The 14,038-nt window shown below is 41.9% G+C and overlaps 1 protein-coding gene across 10 annotated transcripts in view; it reads left to right on the top strand.

Moving 5' to 3' along the window:
• The window catches only part of LOC105487096 (tenascin C), a 98,500-nt gene that overhangs the window by 67,076 nt on the left and 17,386 nt on the right, over nt 1–14,038 (top strand). For 5 of the 10 annotated variants that reach the window (XM_011750394.3, XM_071078238.1, XM_071078240.1 and 2 more), the window contains 5 exons: nt 2,576–2,848; nt 4,426–4,698; nt 9,031–9,153; nt 10,152–10,295; nt 12,846–12,965. In XM_011750394.3, the coding sequence (XP_011748696.2) occupies nt 2,576–2,848; nt 4,426–4,698; nt 9,031–9,153; nt 10,152–10,295; nt 12,846–12,965 (933 nt within the window). The remainder of the gene's footprint in view (nt 1–2,575; nt 2,849–4,425; nt 4,699–9,030; nt 9,154–10,151; nt 10,296–12,845; nt 12,966–14,038) is intronic. The other 5 variants (XM_071078243.1, XM_011750396.2, XM_071078244.1 and 2 more) reach the window with 1 other exon arrangement.

Here is a 14,038-nt window from a genome sequence, read left to right as displayed (position 1 = left end):
AAAGCCTCAGAAAATATTTAGAAGTCTCTTCCTTTTTCATTAGTGATAATTTTCAGAAGATGGACTTTGCTGTCTGATTTTCACATTAAACTAGGTCTCTCCCAGGGTCTAAATTGTCATAACTAAGACATGTTAATTACTACAATTAAATATTTAATTATAGGCAGCATGGTGTCCTGGAAGAGTGAGGATTTTGAGATCAAGCTTGCATGGTTTCTAAACCTCTCCCACAGTTTTTTAGCTACATAACTTTAGGAAGTTCTTAACTTGTTTGAACCCTAATTTCCTTATGCATGGAGAGAGGACACCACAAGTATTTCTGGGAGCCTTGTCTCAGAGATTAAATAGAGTTGATGAAATTTAACTGCCTAGCATCCAGTAGGAATTTTACAGATGCTAGGTTCTTTCTGCTGTCTCCCAACATAATTAGGAAAGCGGCTTTCTTTAAAATAACCAATAAGCCTAGATAGAACAATAGACCTATGCAATCATGAACTCCCTCTCCTTTTTAAGAGAATATTGGATGCGTTTTAATGTAAGATTAAAAAGTGATTATTTTTTCCTATCCAGTTACCTAATGTGAATTAAATCATTCAGATAAGTCTTCAAATGCAGAACATGGTAATTTCTTAAGGGACTGAGACAAGGAGGTATGAGATGAGATTCTCACTGCTCAGGAGAGGAGAAATGGCCACAGATCCCATCAGGCCATTGCTTGTAGCTGCTTGCAGGACCTCCCACATAACAGAAGAAAGGGAAGCTGAGAGAGCCAGTCTTGGGAATCCTAGATCCCGTTACAGCATTGCCTCAGCTAATCCATGATGTGAAAAGATTGTGTTTTAAAAGAAGCATATTAAAAAAGAAAAAAACAAAACAGGAGGGACTCTTAAATAACAAGCCCTCGATTGACTAATTATCCTGAATGCCCTCACTTTCATTGGAATTCACTGCTTTGTTGGTGTGGAGGTGCAAAGAGGCCAACTATCAAAGGAAGACGCCACTTATCTAAACAAAATCCAGGAACAGAATTTGAGACCCTTGTTTCTCAGACCAAGATTGTTTTCTCAGTATAAGATATTTCATCTTCGCTTTTGATAGAATTATGATTCTTGGGAAATTTTTACATGGAAAAAATGCCTCAGAATAAACACCAAGTGTTTCAAAATAAGTACAGGAAGTCCAAGCCACGACAAAATTTTAATCTCTATTTATAAGATGAAGGTATTAATTCCCTTATTCATTCAGTCACCAAACACTTCTTTTTAAAACATTTTTCTTTATGTGTCATGGATTAGACCCTAGGCATTAGTGAATTAATGCAAGAGCTTTGAAAGTTTCCATTTAGCTGCAATGGAAAAGAAGTCTCTAAACTAGATGCAGCTAATTTGAAATTCTTGTCTCCTTTTTTTCTTCTGATTAAAAAATAAAATGCATTTACCAGTACTGTTGGAAAAAAAAAAAACACACACACACACCTAGAAAAGAGACGCTGGACCTTCTCCACTAATCCTCCTTTTCCCTTAGGATTGCCATCACTGATTGGGGTTGACTTTGGGTATGGAAAGAACACAGAACTTGGAGTCAGAAGACCTGGTTGGATCTCAGCTTAGGCACCTAGTAGATGTATGACCTAGGTTAAGTCATTAACCTCTCTGGTTTTTTAAGATGTGATAGAGGTTGGAAGGCAGATAACAATATCTACCCTACTGTATCATTTTGAAGATTAACTAGGATAATGATGTGAAGCTTTGTCAGTTGGAAAGTATCAGTGGAAACTTAGCCAACACGAGCTCACTCCTTTTGGATATCCCAATGTGTGAATAGGCCATTTAGCACGTGAGAAATCAGAATGCCTGGGACATACATGTTTGGTGAATGAATGAATGAAGGAAAGATGATGGCAGAACTTACTAAGACCCAGATGTGTTCTTGTTTTCTAACTTTATCCAGGAAAATAAACAGCAAAAGATTTAGCAAATCTTATAATTTCTTAGTGGGTTATAACCATGAGCTATGAATTTTGACACATAAGAAAAAACTTACCTCCTCCCTTTATTTCAGCTTGTGAGGATATGTCACTAATTGACTTCATTAATTTGATTCAAAATGTGCACTAGAAGTGGGATAGAAACACAAGAAGTATACCGGAAATAAATTATACTTGGAAAAAAAAAACCCTGAAAGCAGTGGGAAGTAGACAAAGGGATCCAAACTCAACACAATGCATCCTATTTGCATAGAGAACTACATGGCTTTTGGAGTCAGACCCAACTAAAAACTTTGCTCTATCTCTTCTTACAAGCCTATAACTTTAGCCAAGTCAATCAACTTCTTTGAAACTTAGTTCGCTCACATGTAAAATGAGAATAATACCTACCTCATAGGCTATTAAGAGAATTGCACAAGATAACCCTATCTGGCACCCAATAAGTTCTTGCTGAATTTTAATTTGCTGAGCATATAACACAAATTGAATGATGGACTTGGGTATCTATTGATGTTCTTGGAAACGTGTGCTATCCTGACAGAGTCAGTGCTGCTAACCTGAGTTATTTTCACTCCTCCCTTCTTTCAGAGGCCCTGCCCCTTCTGGAAAACCTAACCATTTCCGACATTAATCCCTACGGGTTCACAGTTTCCTGGATGGCATCGGAGAATGCCTTTGACAGCTTTCTAGTAACGGTGGTGGATTCTGGGAAGCTGCTGGACCCCCAGGAATTTACACTTTCAGGAACCCAGAGGAAGCTGGAGCTTAGAGGCCTCATAACTGGCATTGGCTATGAGGTTATGGTCTCTGGCTTCACCCAAGGGCACCAAACCAAGCCCTTGAGGGCTGAGATTGTTACAGGTATTTCAAATCAAGTGAGCCATTCGTTCCTCTTCCTGGTCCCCTTCTGTGTAATCTGTCTGCCAGATCGCCATGACTTTAACATCTTTGTTCATATTGCCTACTTAATCCATAAATGTGGTCTACTGTTTCACCTTCTCCCCATACTCCCTCTTGTCATATGTACCTAATGAACACGCCCCACTCCCACCCTAGAAATGAGAAGGTCGAAATATTTCTGCTTTGTATTCAAAATCCTTTAGACCTTGTCTTGTCCATAGCTCTTGTGTGCTTACCTCATATCATCTTCCCTTGTGATCAACCTGGCTGGTCCCCAGCTACATTTCAGCCTTCTCAAAAGAAATATACCAATGAGTATATTTCCAAAACGTATTTAAAACCTTTGCCATCTCAAAGTCTCAACCACGATCTTAACAAACTTACCTAGTGGGCTCACCATTGGAAAACCAAATGTGAACTTATTTTATTGGTAATCACTAATATCAGAGAGACTCTGCAACACAGACTAAATCCATAATTTTCTCAAGACTAATGATTCCTACAGAAATTAACAACTGTAACAGTCAAACATCTGTGTTTCCCAAAGTCTTTCTAGAGATTACTAGCTCCACAGAATGTTCAAAGGTCCTACTCGGTGAGGAAATTCCACGTTCAAATAAGTCTGGAAAGATTGAGTTAAACAAAGTTAAAGAGGATCTTTAACTGCAAGGCTTTTCAGAACACCCTAACGTGCATTATCTCCAAGAAGTACTTATCCAGGCAGTATTTTCCAAACTTAATTGACAAAGGATACTTTTTAAGGAAGAGGATCAAACAGGAATAGTTCGCTCTGAGCACACTTTGGGAAACTCAGCTCTACATCTACATTGACATTGAGTTTTGTCTAGTTAAGGCAATACAAGATGAAACCCTAGGTCCACAATATGTAGCACAAAAGTTTCCAACTTCAGTTCTACCATCTGAACATTTATCTAATAGTTAACAAAATAACAAGAAAGAATGCCAAAAAAAAAAAAAAAAAGTCAAGGGTAGGTGCCTTCTTTAATGAAACAGCACTACGAACAAAGCAAAAAGACCAAAACATTTTAAAAGCCATTTTGGGCAGCCTCAAGGGGAATGTAATCAGCAGTATCATCATGAGCAGCTCTACAGATCATTAATGCTGGTTTATTTGTCTTTTCAAAAAGAAAAGAAAAGGGTCTTGCAGGGGATGGGCACTCAGCCACTGGAAGACAGAGAGCAAATGTAAACAAGTTACTGGCTTTGAACTTATTTAATAATATGTGGGAGGGGCCGATACTGAGTCCAGATGTGGATTTACAGAATTGCTTTTAGACAAAACTCACATATGCAAACATACTTGATTTGTATTGAATGTGTCTACTCCATCATTCCCCTCTCCTGACTCTACTGGACTTGTTAATGTTGAATGATTTTATTTTTGGTATCTCAGGACACTTCTATCTCTGAAAGCCGGGGCATCACTACCTATTGATACCCCCACTGGAGAGAAGATTGTACGGACTGGTAAATGATATTGTCTTTCCTCCTTCTCTCACCATTTTCTCTCCCTCTAGAAGCCGAACCAGAAGTTGACAACCTTCTGGTTTCAGATGCCACCCCAGACGGTTTCCGTCTGTCCTGGACAGCTGATGAAGGGGTCTTCGACAATTTTGTTCTCAAAATCAGAGATACCAAAAAGCAGTCTGAGCCACTGGAAATAACCCTACTTGCCCCCGAACGTACCAGGGACATAACAGGTCTCAGAGAGGCTACTGAATACGAAATTGAACTGTATGGAATAAGCAAAGGAAGGCGATCCCAGCCAGTCAGTGCTATAGCAACAACAGGTACTGTAAATAAACAAGAGAGAACAGAGAAAAGTCATGACTCAGGGGTCTTCTTCTCACAGGGCTCAGTAATCACAGGAGCTTTGGATGTAGGCAGGCTGGTGCTCTGATCCTGGCTCTTTCAATTATAGACTGTGTTACCTTGGACAATTTGGCTAAGTCCTTATGCAAAAAAAAGTATGATACCATTTACTTAATAGGGTTGTGAGGATTAAATGAGATAATTTATGTAAAGCCCATAGTGGAGGGCCTGGCACATGGCAAGGGCTCAGCAAATGAGAGCTATTCACATTATCATTAATGCATCATCATCGTTACAATTATCGTCTTTTTTTTATGTTCCAAAGATTCTTCCTTCTATCTGTTATCTCATCATATTTTATCCAGAGATACACCTCCTTTTTCTTTGGCCAAACATTTGAGCTACACCAAGCAGAGAGATAATGGAGAAGCGGCACCTCTACCTAAAAAGATTAACATTTATAAAATGCTACATGTGAATAATCAGTACGGTGATCAGCAAGGATAAAGGAGAGAGCTGGCAAGATTAACATGCTACTGTTTATGAAGCTCTCTAACTTTGATACTCATAACAACTCTGAAAGGCACCTAGAGTGTCCTTGGAGTTTAATCACTTTTTTCCAGGAAAAAAAAAAAAAGATGGTTAATAATATGACTCTCGGCCGGGCGCGCTGGCTCAAGCCTGTAATCCCAGCACTTTGGGAGGCCGAGACGGGCGGATCACGAGGTCAGGAAATCGAAACCATCCTGGCTAACACGGTGAAACCCCGTCTCTATTAAGAAATACAAAAAACTAGCCAGGCGAGGTGGCGGGCGCCTGTAGTCCCAGCTACTCGGGAGGCTGAGGCCGGAGAATGGCGTGAACCCGGGAGGCGGAGCTTGCAGTGAGCTGAGACCCGGCGACTGCACTCCAGCCTGGGCGACAGAGCGAGACTCCGTCTCAAAAAAAATAAAAATAAAAAAAATAAATAATATGACTCTTAGGCCCAGTGTGATGGCTCACACTTGTAATCCCAGTATTTTAGGAGGCTGAGACCGGAGGAGGATCACTTGAGTCCAGGAATTTGAGACCAGCCTAAGCAACATAGTAAGATCCTGCCCGTACAAAAAAAAAAAAAAAAAAAAAAAAAAAAAAAAAAAACAATTAAAAAATTAGCCAGATGTGGTGCCTCATACCAGCTACTTTGGAGACTGAGGCAGGAAGATCTCTTGAGTCCAGGAGATCAAGGCTGTAGTGAGCCGTGTTCATGCCACTGCACTCCCACCTGGATGACAGAGCAAGACCCTGTCTCAACTAATAGTAATAATAACAGTAGTAATAATATGATTCTTTATAATAATAATACTAAGATGAACATGACTTTTTAAAGAGAAAAGGAAAGACCTCCAACAAGTAGAGTATATTCTTTCATGAAATTGAGGGAGATACAGAGACATAGCATTTGCTGGAGACAGCTGCTTCAAAGGGAACCAGGGGACAGAACCACAAAATCACCAGGAGAGATAAAAGGGACCTGAGAGGTGATGTAGCTCAACCTCTTCTGTTTGTGCATGAAGACTCTGAGGACCAGAATGATGAGATTATTTTTCTATGGTCATAGAGCTAGATTTGGAGTAAAACCCAATGACCAGTTTATTCTAATAGTATTAAAAATGAGCTGTCTGGATGAGAGAAAATCAATGCCTATAGCTGCTTGCCATCTCTGCCAGGTATAGGCATGACATTTGCCAAAACCTCTCCTTTTTGTCTAAAGATAGATATTCTATATTGTCAGGTTTTCAAGACCTAACAAGTGGCAACAAACCACCCATGTAAAAATAATAATCAGTATTTATAGACTTGGAGAAAATGCTAGAATCCAGGCAGCAACCTAGTAAGAGGGAAAAATCCTGTTTCTTATTAACAGGGACACTCTATCCTGGGATGCAGGTCTCAGTATCCTCCTCCCTGTGGCTGCCCATAAAACGACTCCAGATCAGAGACAGAGCCTTGATTTTGATCTTGGTTTGTAAACAGTACTCTTCAAAGTTTACTTCTGATCATTGATTTGTTTTGCTGATCTTTTTTTTCTAGAAGCCCTGCAGTTCTAAAGCAAAAAAGAGAATGAATAATCATGAATTAAAATTTTTTTTAAGAACAACAAAAAAAAAGGCAAGGCAGACCCTGCTCTTTTGGAAAGCCCTCTCTTTCATTTTCTTCTCTAGAGCCTTGTAGTTTACAGCCAAAGACAGGCGCCCACATGTGTGTGCAATTGTGTGTGTGTGTGTGTGTGTGTGTCTCTACATGCCTGTGCTCCAGGACCAGAAGACAGGAAAGGGGGCTCTTGAGCACAGAAGATGCCTAATTTCTATCTTCACCTCATCAAGTTTATAAATTTCCCCTTTTGTGTTTTTTTTTTTTTAATCCTTTCTCCTCTCCTTTCTTCCTCCCTCATACCATTGTAAACTCTTCTCTGTAATGTCCTATCCCTGTTCCTCCTGAGAAGGCCCTGCTGTAGCTCTTCCTGTCACTCACAAGGTACCTCTCCACAGCAGAAGCTGCCAGCCCTGGGTGCCCAGGGCAGTAGAAAGGGCAGTGAAAGACGGTGCTACCTGTTGGTTAAGCCAACAACCGTGGGGCAGTGTCCTTGGAATTTAATCATGGCTCTACCTCAATTCCCTCATCTGGAAAATAGAATTTAACTCAAAGGTCAGCCACGAGATTTAAATAAGATCATGAATATCAAGTATTTAGCAGAATTTCTTTACCCACAGTAACCATGTTAGCTATTAATGTGTTTGGCCATATGATACACTTACTAAAATGTACCTACACCAAGGAGGTTTTCAGTCGGAGCAAAAGTGTGAGTATGCCAGGTTGGCAGAGGGAGGTCCTCAGTGCCTGAGTTTATACACCTCACTGGTTTTTTGTTTTTTCCCAGTAGCCTCATCTCGATCTTTCGTAGGGGACACCTTAAAGTCTATTATGGCCCATGGAGGAAAGAGGGACATGGGAAAGAATATAAAGAGAGGGCAATCATATTTACTGAATTCTCACTGCATGCCAGATGCTGTGCTGAGCGTTTCACATTTGTTATCTCTGCTAATCCTCAAAACATCCCTGTGGGTGGGTACCACTTTTCCCTCTGGACAGATGGAGCAAATGAGGTTCACAGAAGTGAAGGGACCTGCCCCGGGTCACGCAGCCTCTCAGTGGTATTTGGACAATTAAGATCTTTCAGGCTCCAGAGACCCATGTGGTTTCTGAAACTTTCCATGGACAGGGCAAAAACCCAGGCAGCCACAGAGTCTGGGGGTGGCTACCAGGCCACAGAAGAAAGCTGTAGGAGGAGATGTCTTGGATGAGAGAAAAATACAGAAAGGGGAAGAAAAAAAAAACCCTTTCTGAATTTCTGTGGGTTTTAGCATGTAATAATCCCTGTGGGTTGGAGAGGGGAAAAGATGAGGAAGTGAGCTCCCCAGAGCCTGAAAATTGTTTCCTGAATTCTCTGGGTAGGCATGGTCAGCTGAAGAGGGCAAAAATCGAAGCCAAAAAATACACAGAGAAAAGCCAAAGGAAACTGGGTTTTGAGGGGAGGTATTTGGGGAGGCAGAAGCTTCCCCTGGGCATGGCTCTCCTCACAGGTAGACCCAGTGTCCACTGGGTGTTTGCTTTGGTGATGGGCCTGAGGTTGTTCTCCTGGCTTTGGACCTCCTTCCAGTTCTAGGAATGGGTTTGTCCGGGTCAGTGTCTGTGTGAACATTGTTTCCAGGATTCCAGGCTGTGCTTGGCTCTGCTGCCTACTCCTGGGACCCAGAAAGATCGCATCACAAGAATGTTCATGGAAACTTTGGTTTGGTCCTCTGTAAAATGGCTACAATCACATCTTCTCAGTGGTTTCTATGTGAGGATTAAGCCTTATAAATTGCAAAGAACTGTACAGTTGTCAAGTCTTAGTATTATTTAATAAAAGGAACTAGAAAGCAAAGATTTAAGAAAATGTTAAAAATCAAAAATGAAAGGGGGACATATTCCAATCTGGGAAACCATTTTCCCTCAATTCCTTGGAAGTCAGCTATGGTGCTATCACTCTCCTTGAATTAAACCAAATTACTCTTCTACAACCCTGGGCCCTATAACTGAAATGAAACAACAGTTGGTCCTAGCAAGTCACAACTTAACCACAGATCACCACATTCTCCATCCTAAGGGCTTGGCTGAGACATGAATTCTAAGCACTGAGTTTTTCTAAATAAGGAATTCAAGAAGAACCATTGATGAACAAGATAGTTAACTGTTTCTGGGTTTCTCTTTTGTTTTCTTCTTCACAGCCATGGGCTCTCCAAAGGAAGTCATTTTCTCGGACATCACTGAAAATTCGGCTACTGTCAGCTGGAGGGCACCCACTGCCCAGGTGGAGAGCTTCCGGATTACCTATGTGCCCATTACAGGAGGTAGGAGACTCAGAAAGGGGAGAGAGAGGAGGAGTGTTGTGGGTTTGGATGGATCCATGAAAGAGACCCTGATAATTTTCATCACCCCAATATCATGATCGAAGAAAATGAATTCTTTATTTGTGAGACCATCTGGAGGGAAGAGATCTCATTTATAAAGTGCTATGAGATTCTTAGAAGAAACTATCTTGTGAAGGGTCATTTGAACAAGACCTTTTTTAGTCTTGAAATTATAAAATTCCATGAGAAATACATCTCTAGTATTGTTTGCACACAATGACAAAAGACTCTAAATATATTGACATTTCTCTCCCTGAGCACACTCATCTGAAAAGCTAGTCTTGGATGTATGTGAATTTTTCCTTTAGGTACCAAATCTGTCTGTCTCAGTAAATGATGGCAAGTTGTGCCTTAGAAAATTTGTGAATTCTAATTCAAAGCACATGGGCTATAATAGAGACCACAGGGAGGAGGCCCAGTCAAATCTGCCTAAAGACACTCTGGCAGGTGGTAAGCTACCTGTTGCTGGAAGTGTGTAAAGAGAGGATGGTTAATAACCTCTTCACAGGAATGCTATTTCATCTCTATGGGAAGTCTGACCAGCTGATGTGCAAGCTCTTCACTAGCCCCCAAATTCTAAGAAATACAATTTCTGTGTTTATTAATATAAACTGCAGCACAAACTTGACTATGATCAACTATCTTTTCTTAAGAAGAATTTCCTCCAGTAAGGGAGTCTGTATAATCCTAAGCCAAGATAATGGGTGAAATAGATCTGATAAATGTTACATAGTAGGCTTCCCATATTCTTTGTGGGGAAAAATAATAAAATAAAATTTGCACAACATGCCAGCTCTCTACTGAATGGAAACTTGCCATTTTTAGTACGTTGTGACTTCACATTTTTTTTCCCACCTCCTGGCTTTGTTTTTGGCATCTGCACCAATGGAAAAAGCATGAGGTTCATTATTCCTCATCTTGCTTTTACTGTGTTCCAGGTACACCCTCCATGGTAACTGTGGATGGAACCAAGACTCAGACCAGGCTGGTGAAACTCGTACCTGGGGTGGAGTACCTTGTCAACATCATTGCCATGAAGGGCTTTGAGGAAAGTGAACCTGTCTCAGGGTCGTTCACCACAGGTGAGTTGGTGGGGTTGTGTGTATGTGTGTGTGTGTGTTACTGTTTTTCAGAGGTCACTTGTGCATCCTACGTCATTTCTCACCTTCAACCTTGTAGCTCATGACTCAGCAGCTGGAAAAAAAGGGGGGGTTTGTTTATGAGATCCTAGTGGAAAGTGAACTGGATTTGGAATGCCAGATTCCTCTCTTCTGGCCCATCCCAGCCTCTGGTGAGCTGGGTAACCTTAACCTTGTTGGGCCTCCATTTCCTGGACTATTGTGAAAGAAAAAGTCCAAGTTTGGGCGTCATACTTACCTGAATTAATATCCAAATTCTACCAACTACATGAGCTATCAGTCCATTTTACTAGGGTCCACTTTCCTCCTCTATAAAACAGACACAATTCTGCTTCACTCACAGGGTATGGTAAGGATCACATGAAGCTGTATTTGTAAAGCATCTGTAAATGCAATTGTTCACATTAGCCCACCACCTCCTTCCCCTCTCCGCCTATTACCTGGAACCTTTGTGAGGGTCCTTCAAAGCAGGTGCTTCACATGAGCATGTGATGGTGACAGCCACAAAGTAGCTCCTGTCTATTTGGTGGCTTCTGCATTCCAGGCACTGTTACTAAACCCTTCACATTTAATCCCCACAGCTATTATCATCCCCATTTTACAGAGGAGACAACTGAGACTTGGGGAAATGAAATACCTTGGCCAAGCCTACATAATTAGTAAAGGCTGGAACCAAATTTGAACATAGGTCGGTCTGACTCTAAACTCTCTATCCTTCTAGAATAAAGAGTTCCTTTCCTAGGATAACCTGATTTGTACAGTACACTGTAAAGAGGGGAAAATAATGAATTGCATTGAAGGAGAATGAAGTGGAAAATTTCTCTTCAGACAGCCATGTCTCTAAACAATTTATCCTTTGATATATGAGCAATTATCCAGTCCAACTCATTAAGGGATACAAAGAATGGGCCTCATAGGAAATTTTAAAAATATCCTCATAGCCTAAAAGAGTTGACAACACACAATTAAAACATCCCATCTGAACCCAGAGTCCCGTCCACCCTGCCTCACAGGCCCTTATTTCCCCAAAGAAATCTTTCATCAATGGATTCTCCACGGCAACAGATGGCAAAAGCTGGACGTAGTTCCTCCCAATGCCCCATTGTCATCACCAGTTAAAGGAGATTCTATCCATGCACAGTGAAGCAGGAAGGAACTCAGAGTGGACAATGTGGGCTCCCCAATTGCCCTGCCACATCCTGGCTCCAGCCAGTCATTTCATCCCTCGAGGCTCAGGTGCCTCTCTGTGAAATGAGCTGAGGATAGCTTCCCTCCACCCCCGCCAGGGCTGCTGGCATGGGCATAATTCAGTAGTAAGTGCAAAAGCAAGAGGAAATGGTCAGATTCAGGTTGGCTTCTGAGAAAGTGATGTTGGGTAGTAGGAGAGGTCAGTTAAAAGAGACCAGGGATAAATACCCTTTGAATATCCATCCTTTCTCAGCACAAGTCATTTGAAAACTGTACTTACGACTTCAAATACCTTTAATAGAGATCTTAATAACAACTCAATTATTGAGAGCTTTCCCTGGTACATTTTACACACCACACATTGCTTAGCTAGTCTTTATTAACTAAACAGTCACCCTTTGGCAACTAAAGAAAATGAAGTTGGAGAAGGGAAATGAATTTTCCCAAGGCACAGAGGCACCAGGCAGAGAAGCCGTGGTAGAACCCGGGACCACTGGCCTCCAGAGCCTGGCTTTATGTTCTCTGCAAGCCATCTAATGAGAAATACCACTCAAAGCTCAGAAAAGGCTCGGGGCCAGGCGTGGTGGTTCACACCATCTCAGCACTTTGGGAGTTCAAGTCAGGTGGATCACCTGAGGTCAGGTGTTTGAGACCAGCCTAGCCAACATGGTGAAACCCATCTCTCCTGAAAATACAAAAGTTAGCTCAGCTTGGTAGCGCACACCTGTAATCTCAGCTACTTGGTAGGCTGATGCAGGAGAACTGCTTGAACCTGAGAGGCAGAGGTTGCAGTGAGCGGAGATTACACCACTGCACTCCAGCCTGGGAGACAGAGTGAGACTGTGTAAAAAAAAAAGGAAAGAAGGAAGGAAGGGAAGGGAAGAAAAAGGCACAGGCAGTCTTAACTATGCAAGTCCCCTCTGTTTGTGTAAGTTCTTTCCCTGAGGAAAGTAATATAAACTATAACAATTCTTGTCATGTGTTCAGCCCTGTTCAGTTTACATAGCTTCTTTCCACCAATAATATAATGGAAAAATCAAAATAACACGGAGCATGAAGCCAGCCAGAATTACTATCCCTATTTTACACATGAGGACATAGAGGCCCAAAGTAACTGAGCCAGCAAGGGAGGGAGTCATTACTCAAAGCCAGGTCAGCCTGGCTGCAGGCTCAGGTCTCTGAACCATTCCATGCAGCTGACACTGTCCTAACATCAGGACTCCATAAGCAGTGTGGACAGCTGAGCAGCTGGGGTCTGATGTCCCAACCAATGACTTCCTTCCTGTCCACCATCTTTCTTTGCAGCTCTGGATGGCCCATCTGGCCTGGTGACAGCCAATATCACTGACTCGGAAGCCTTGGCCAGGTGGCAGCCGGCCATTGCCACTGTGGACAGTTATGTCATCTCCTACACAGGGGAGAAAGGTAAGGTTTTGTCCAAGTCTCTCCTCACTCTAAGGAGGAGTGTCTTTCCTGCTGTAAACTCTTCCGGTTCACTCTTCTCCCTGCCACATTTGGTACAGGATGATAAAAATGCATGGGTAGGTTGAAAAGTCCAGTAATGTTCTTGTGGCTCCCAACTGAAACCTCAAGGGAGTCTGGTAGGCCATTTAAAATAAAAATAAAAATACATCTCCAGCCTGTACATGTTTTCCTGGGCCATTCCTCCTCTCCTGTTAGTCTCTCTGCCCACCAGTGTGAGACACCCCATTTAGGAAGCAGCTGTCATCTTTTACAAAGAAGAAAACCAGAATCTAAAATCTTAACCAGACCATTTCAGGCCATACTGAGGAGTCTCAACTTTTCAGAGATCACAAAAGTAGCTAGTTTTAGCAGATTCTATTAAAAAGTCTGAAATTTTAGGCCAGGTACAGTGGCTTACATCTGTAATTCAGCACTTTGGGAGGCCGAGGCAGGTGGATCACTTGAGGCCAGGAGTTTGAGACCAGCCTGGCCACTATGGTGAAACCCCGTTTCTTCTAAAAATAAAAAAATTAGCTGGGTGTGGTGGTGCATGCCTGTAGTCCCAGCTACTCGGCAGGCTGAGGCAAGAGAGCTGCTTGAACCTGGGAGGCGGAGGCTGCAGTGAGCTGAGATCGCACCACCGCACTCCAGCCTGAGCGACAGAGGGAGGCTCTGTCTCACACACACACACACAAAAAAAAAATCAGAAATGTTTTCTTGTTTGGCAACCACCAGTGCTAATTTACCCAGTTGGCAGATTAAACACTTGTTTTGAGCACCAGCAAACTACAGCCGCCAGAAAGTAAAATCAAATGTAAGTAAGAGACAGGAGAAAGAGAGAGTCCTTTTCAATGAACCCGTCCATCATTTTGTAATGATCTACTCTAGAAAGAATTGTATAATTTTAATTTCCAGGTATAGGTAAGTTTCATATTTTATGGTTTGGTATTGTTTTGCTCTCAGTGACAATATGAGCAGCCAGCAGCATCTGTGCCTGGAGCTCTGAAAATTTTAATTCAGTTCTGGTAACCAAC

The sequence above is a fragment of the Macaca nemestrina genome, chromosome 14, assembly GCF_043159975.1.
Source record: "Macaca nemestrina isolate mMacNem1 chromosome 14, mMacNem.hap1, whole genome shotgun sequence".
Lineage (NCBI taxonomy): Eukaryota > Metazoa > Chordata > Mammalia > Primates > Cercopithecidae > Macaca > Macaca nemestrina.
This window is presented reverse-complemented; position numbering and strand designations above follow the sequence as displayed.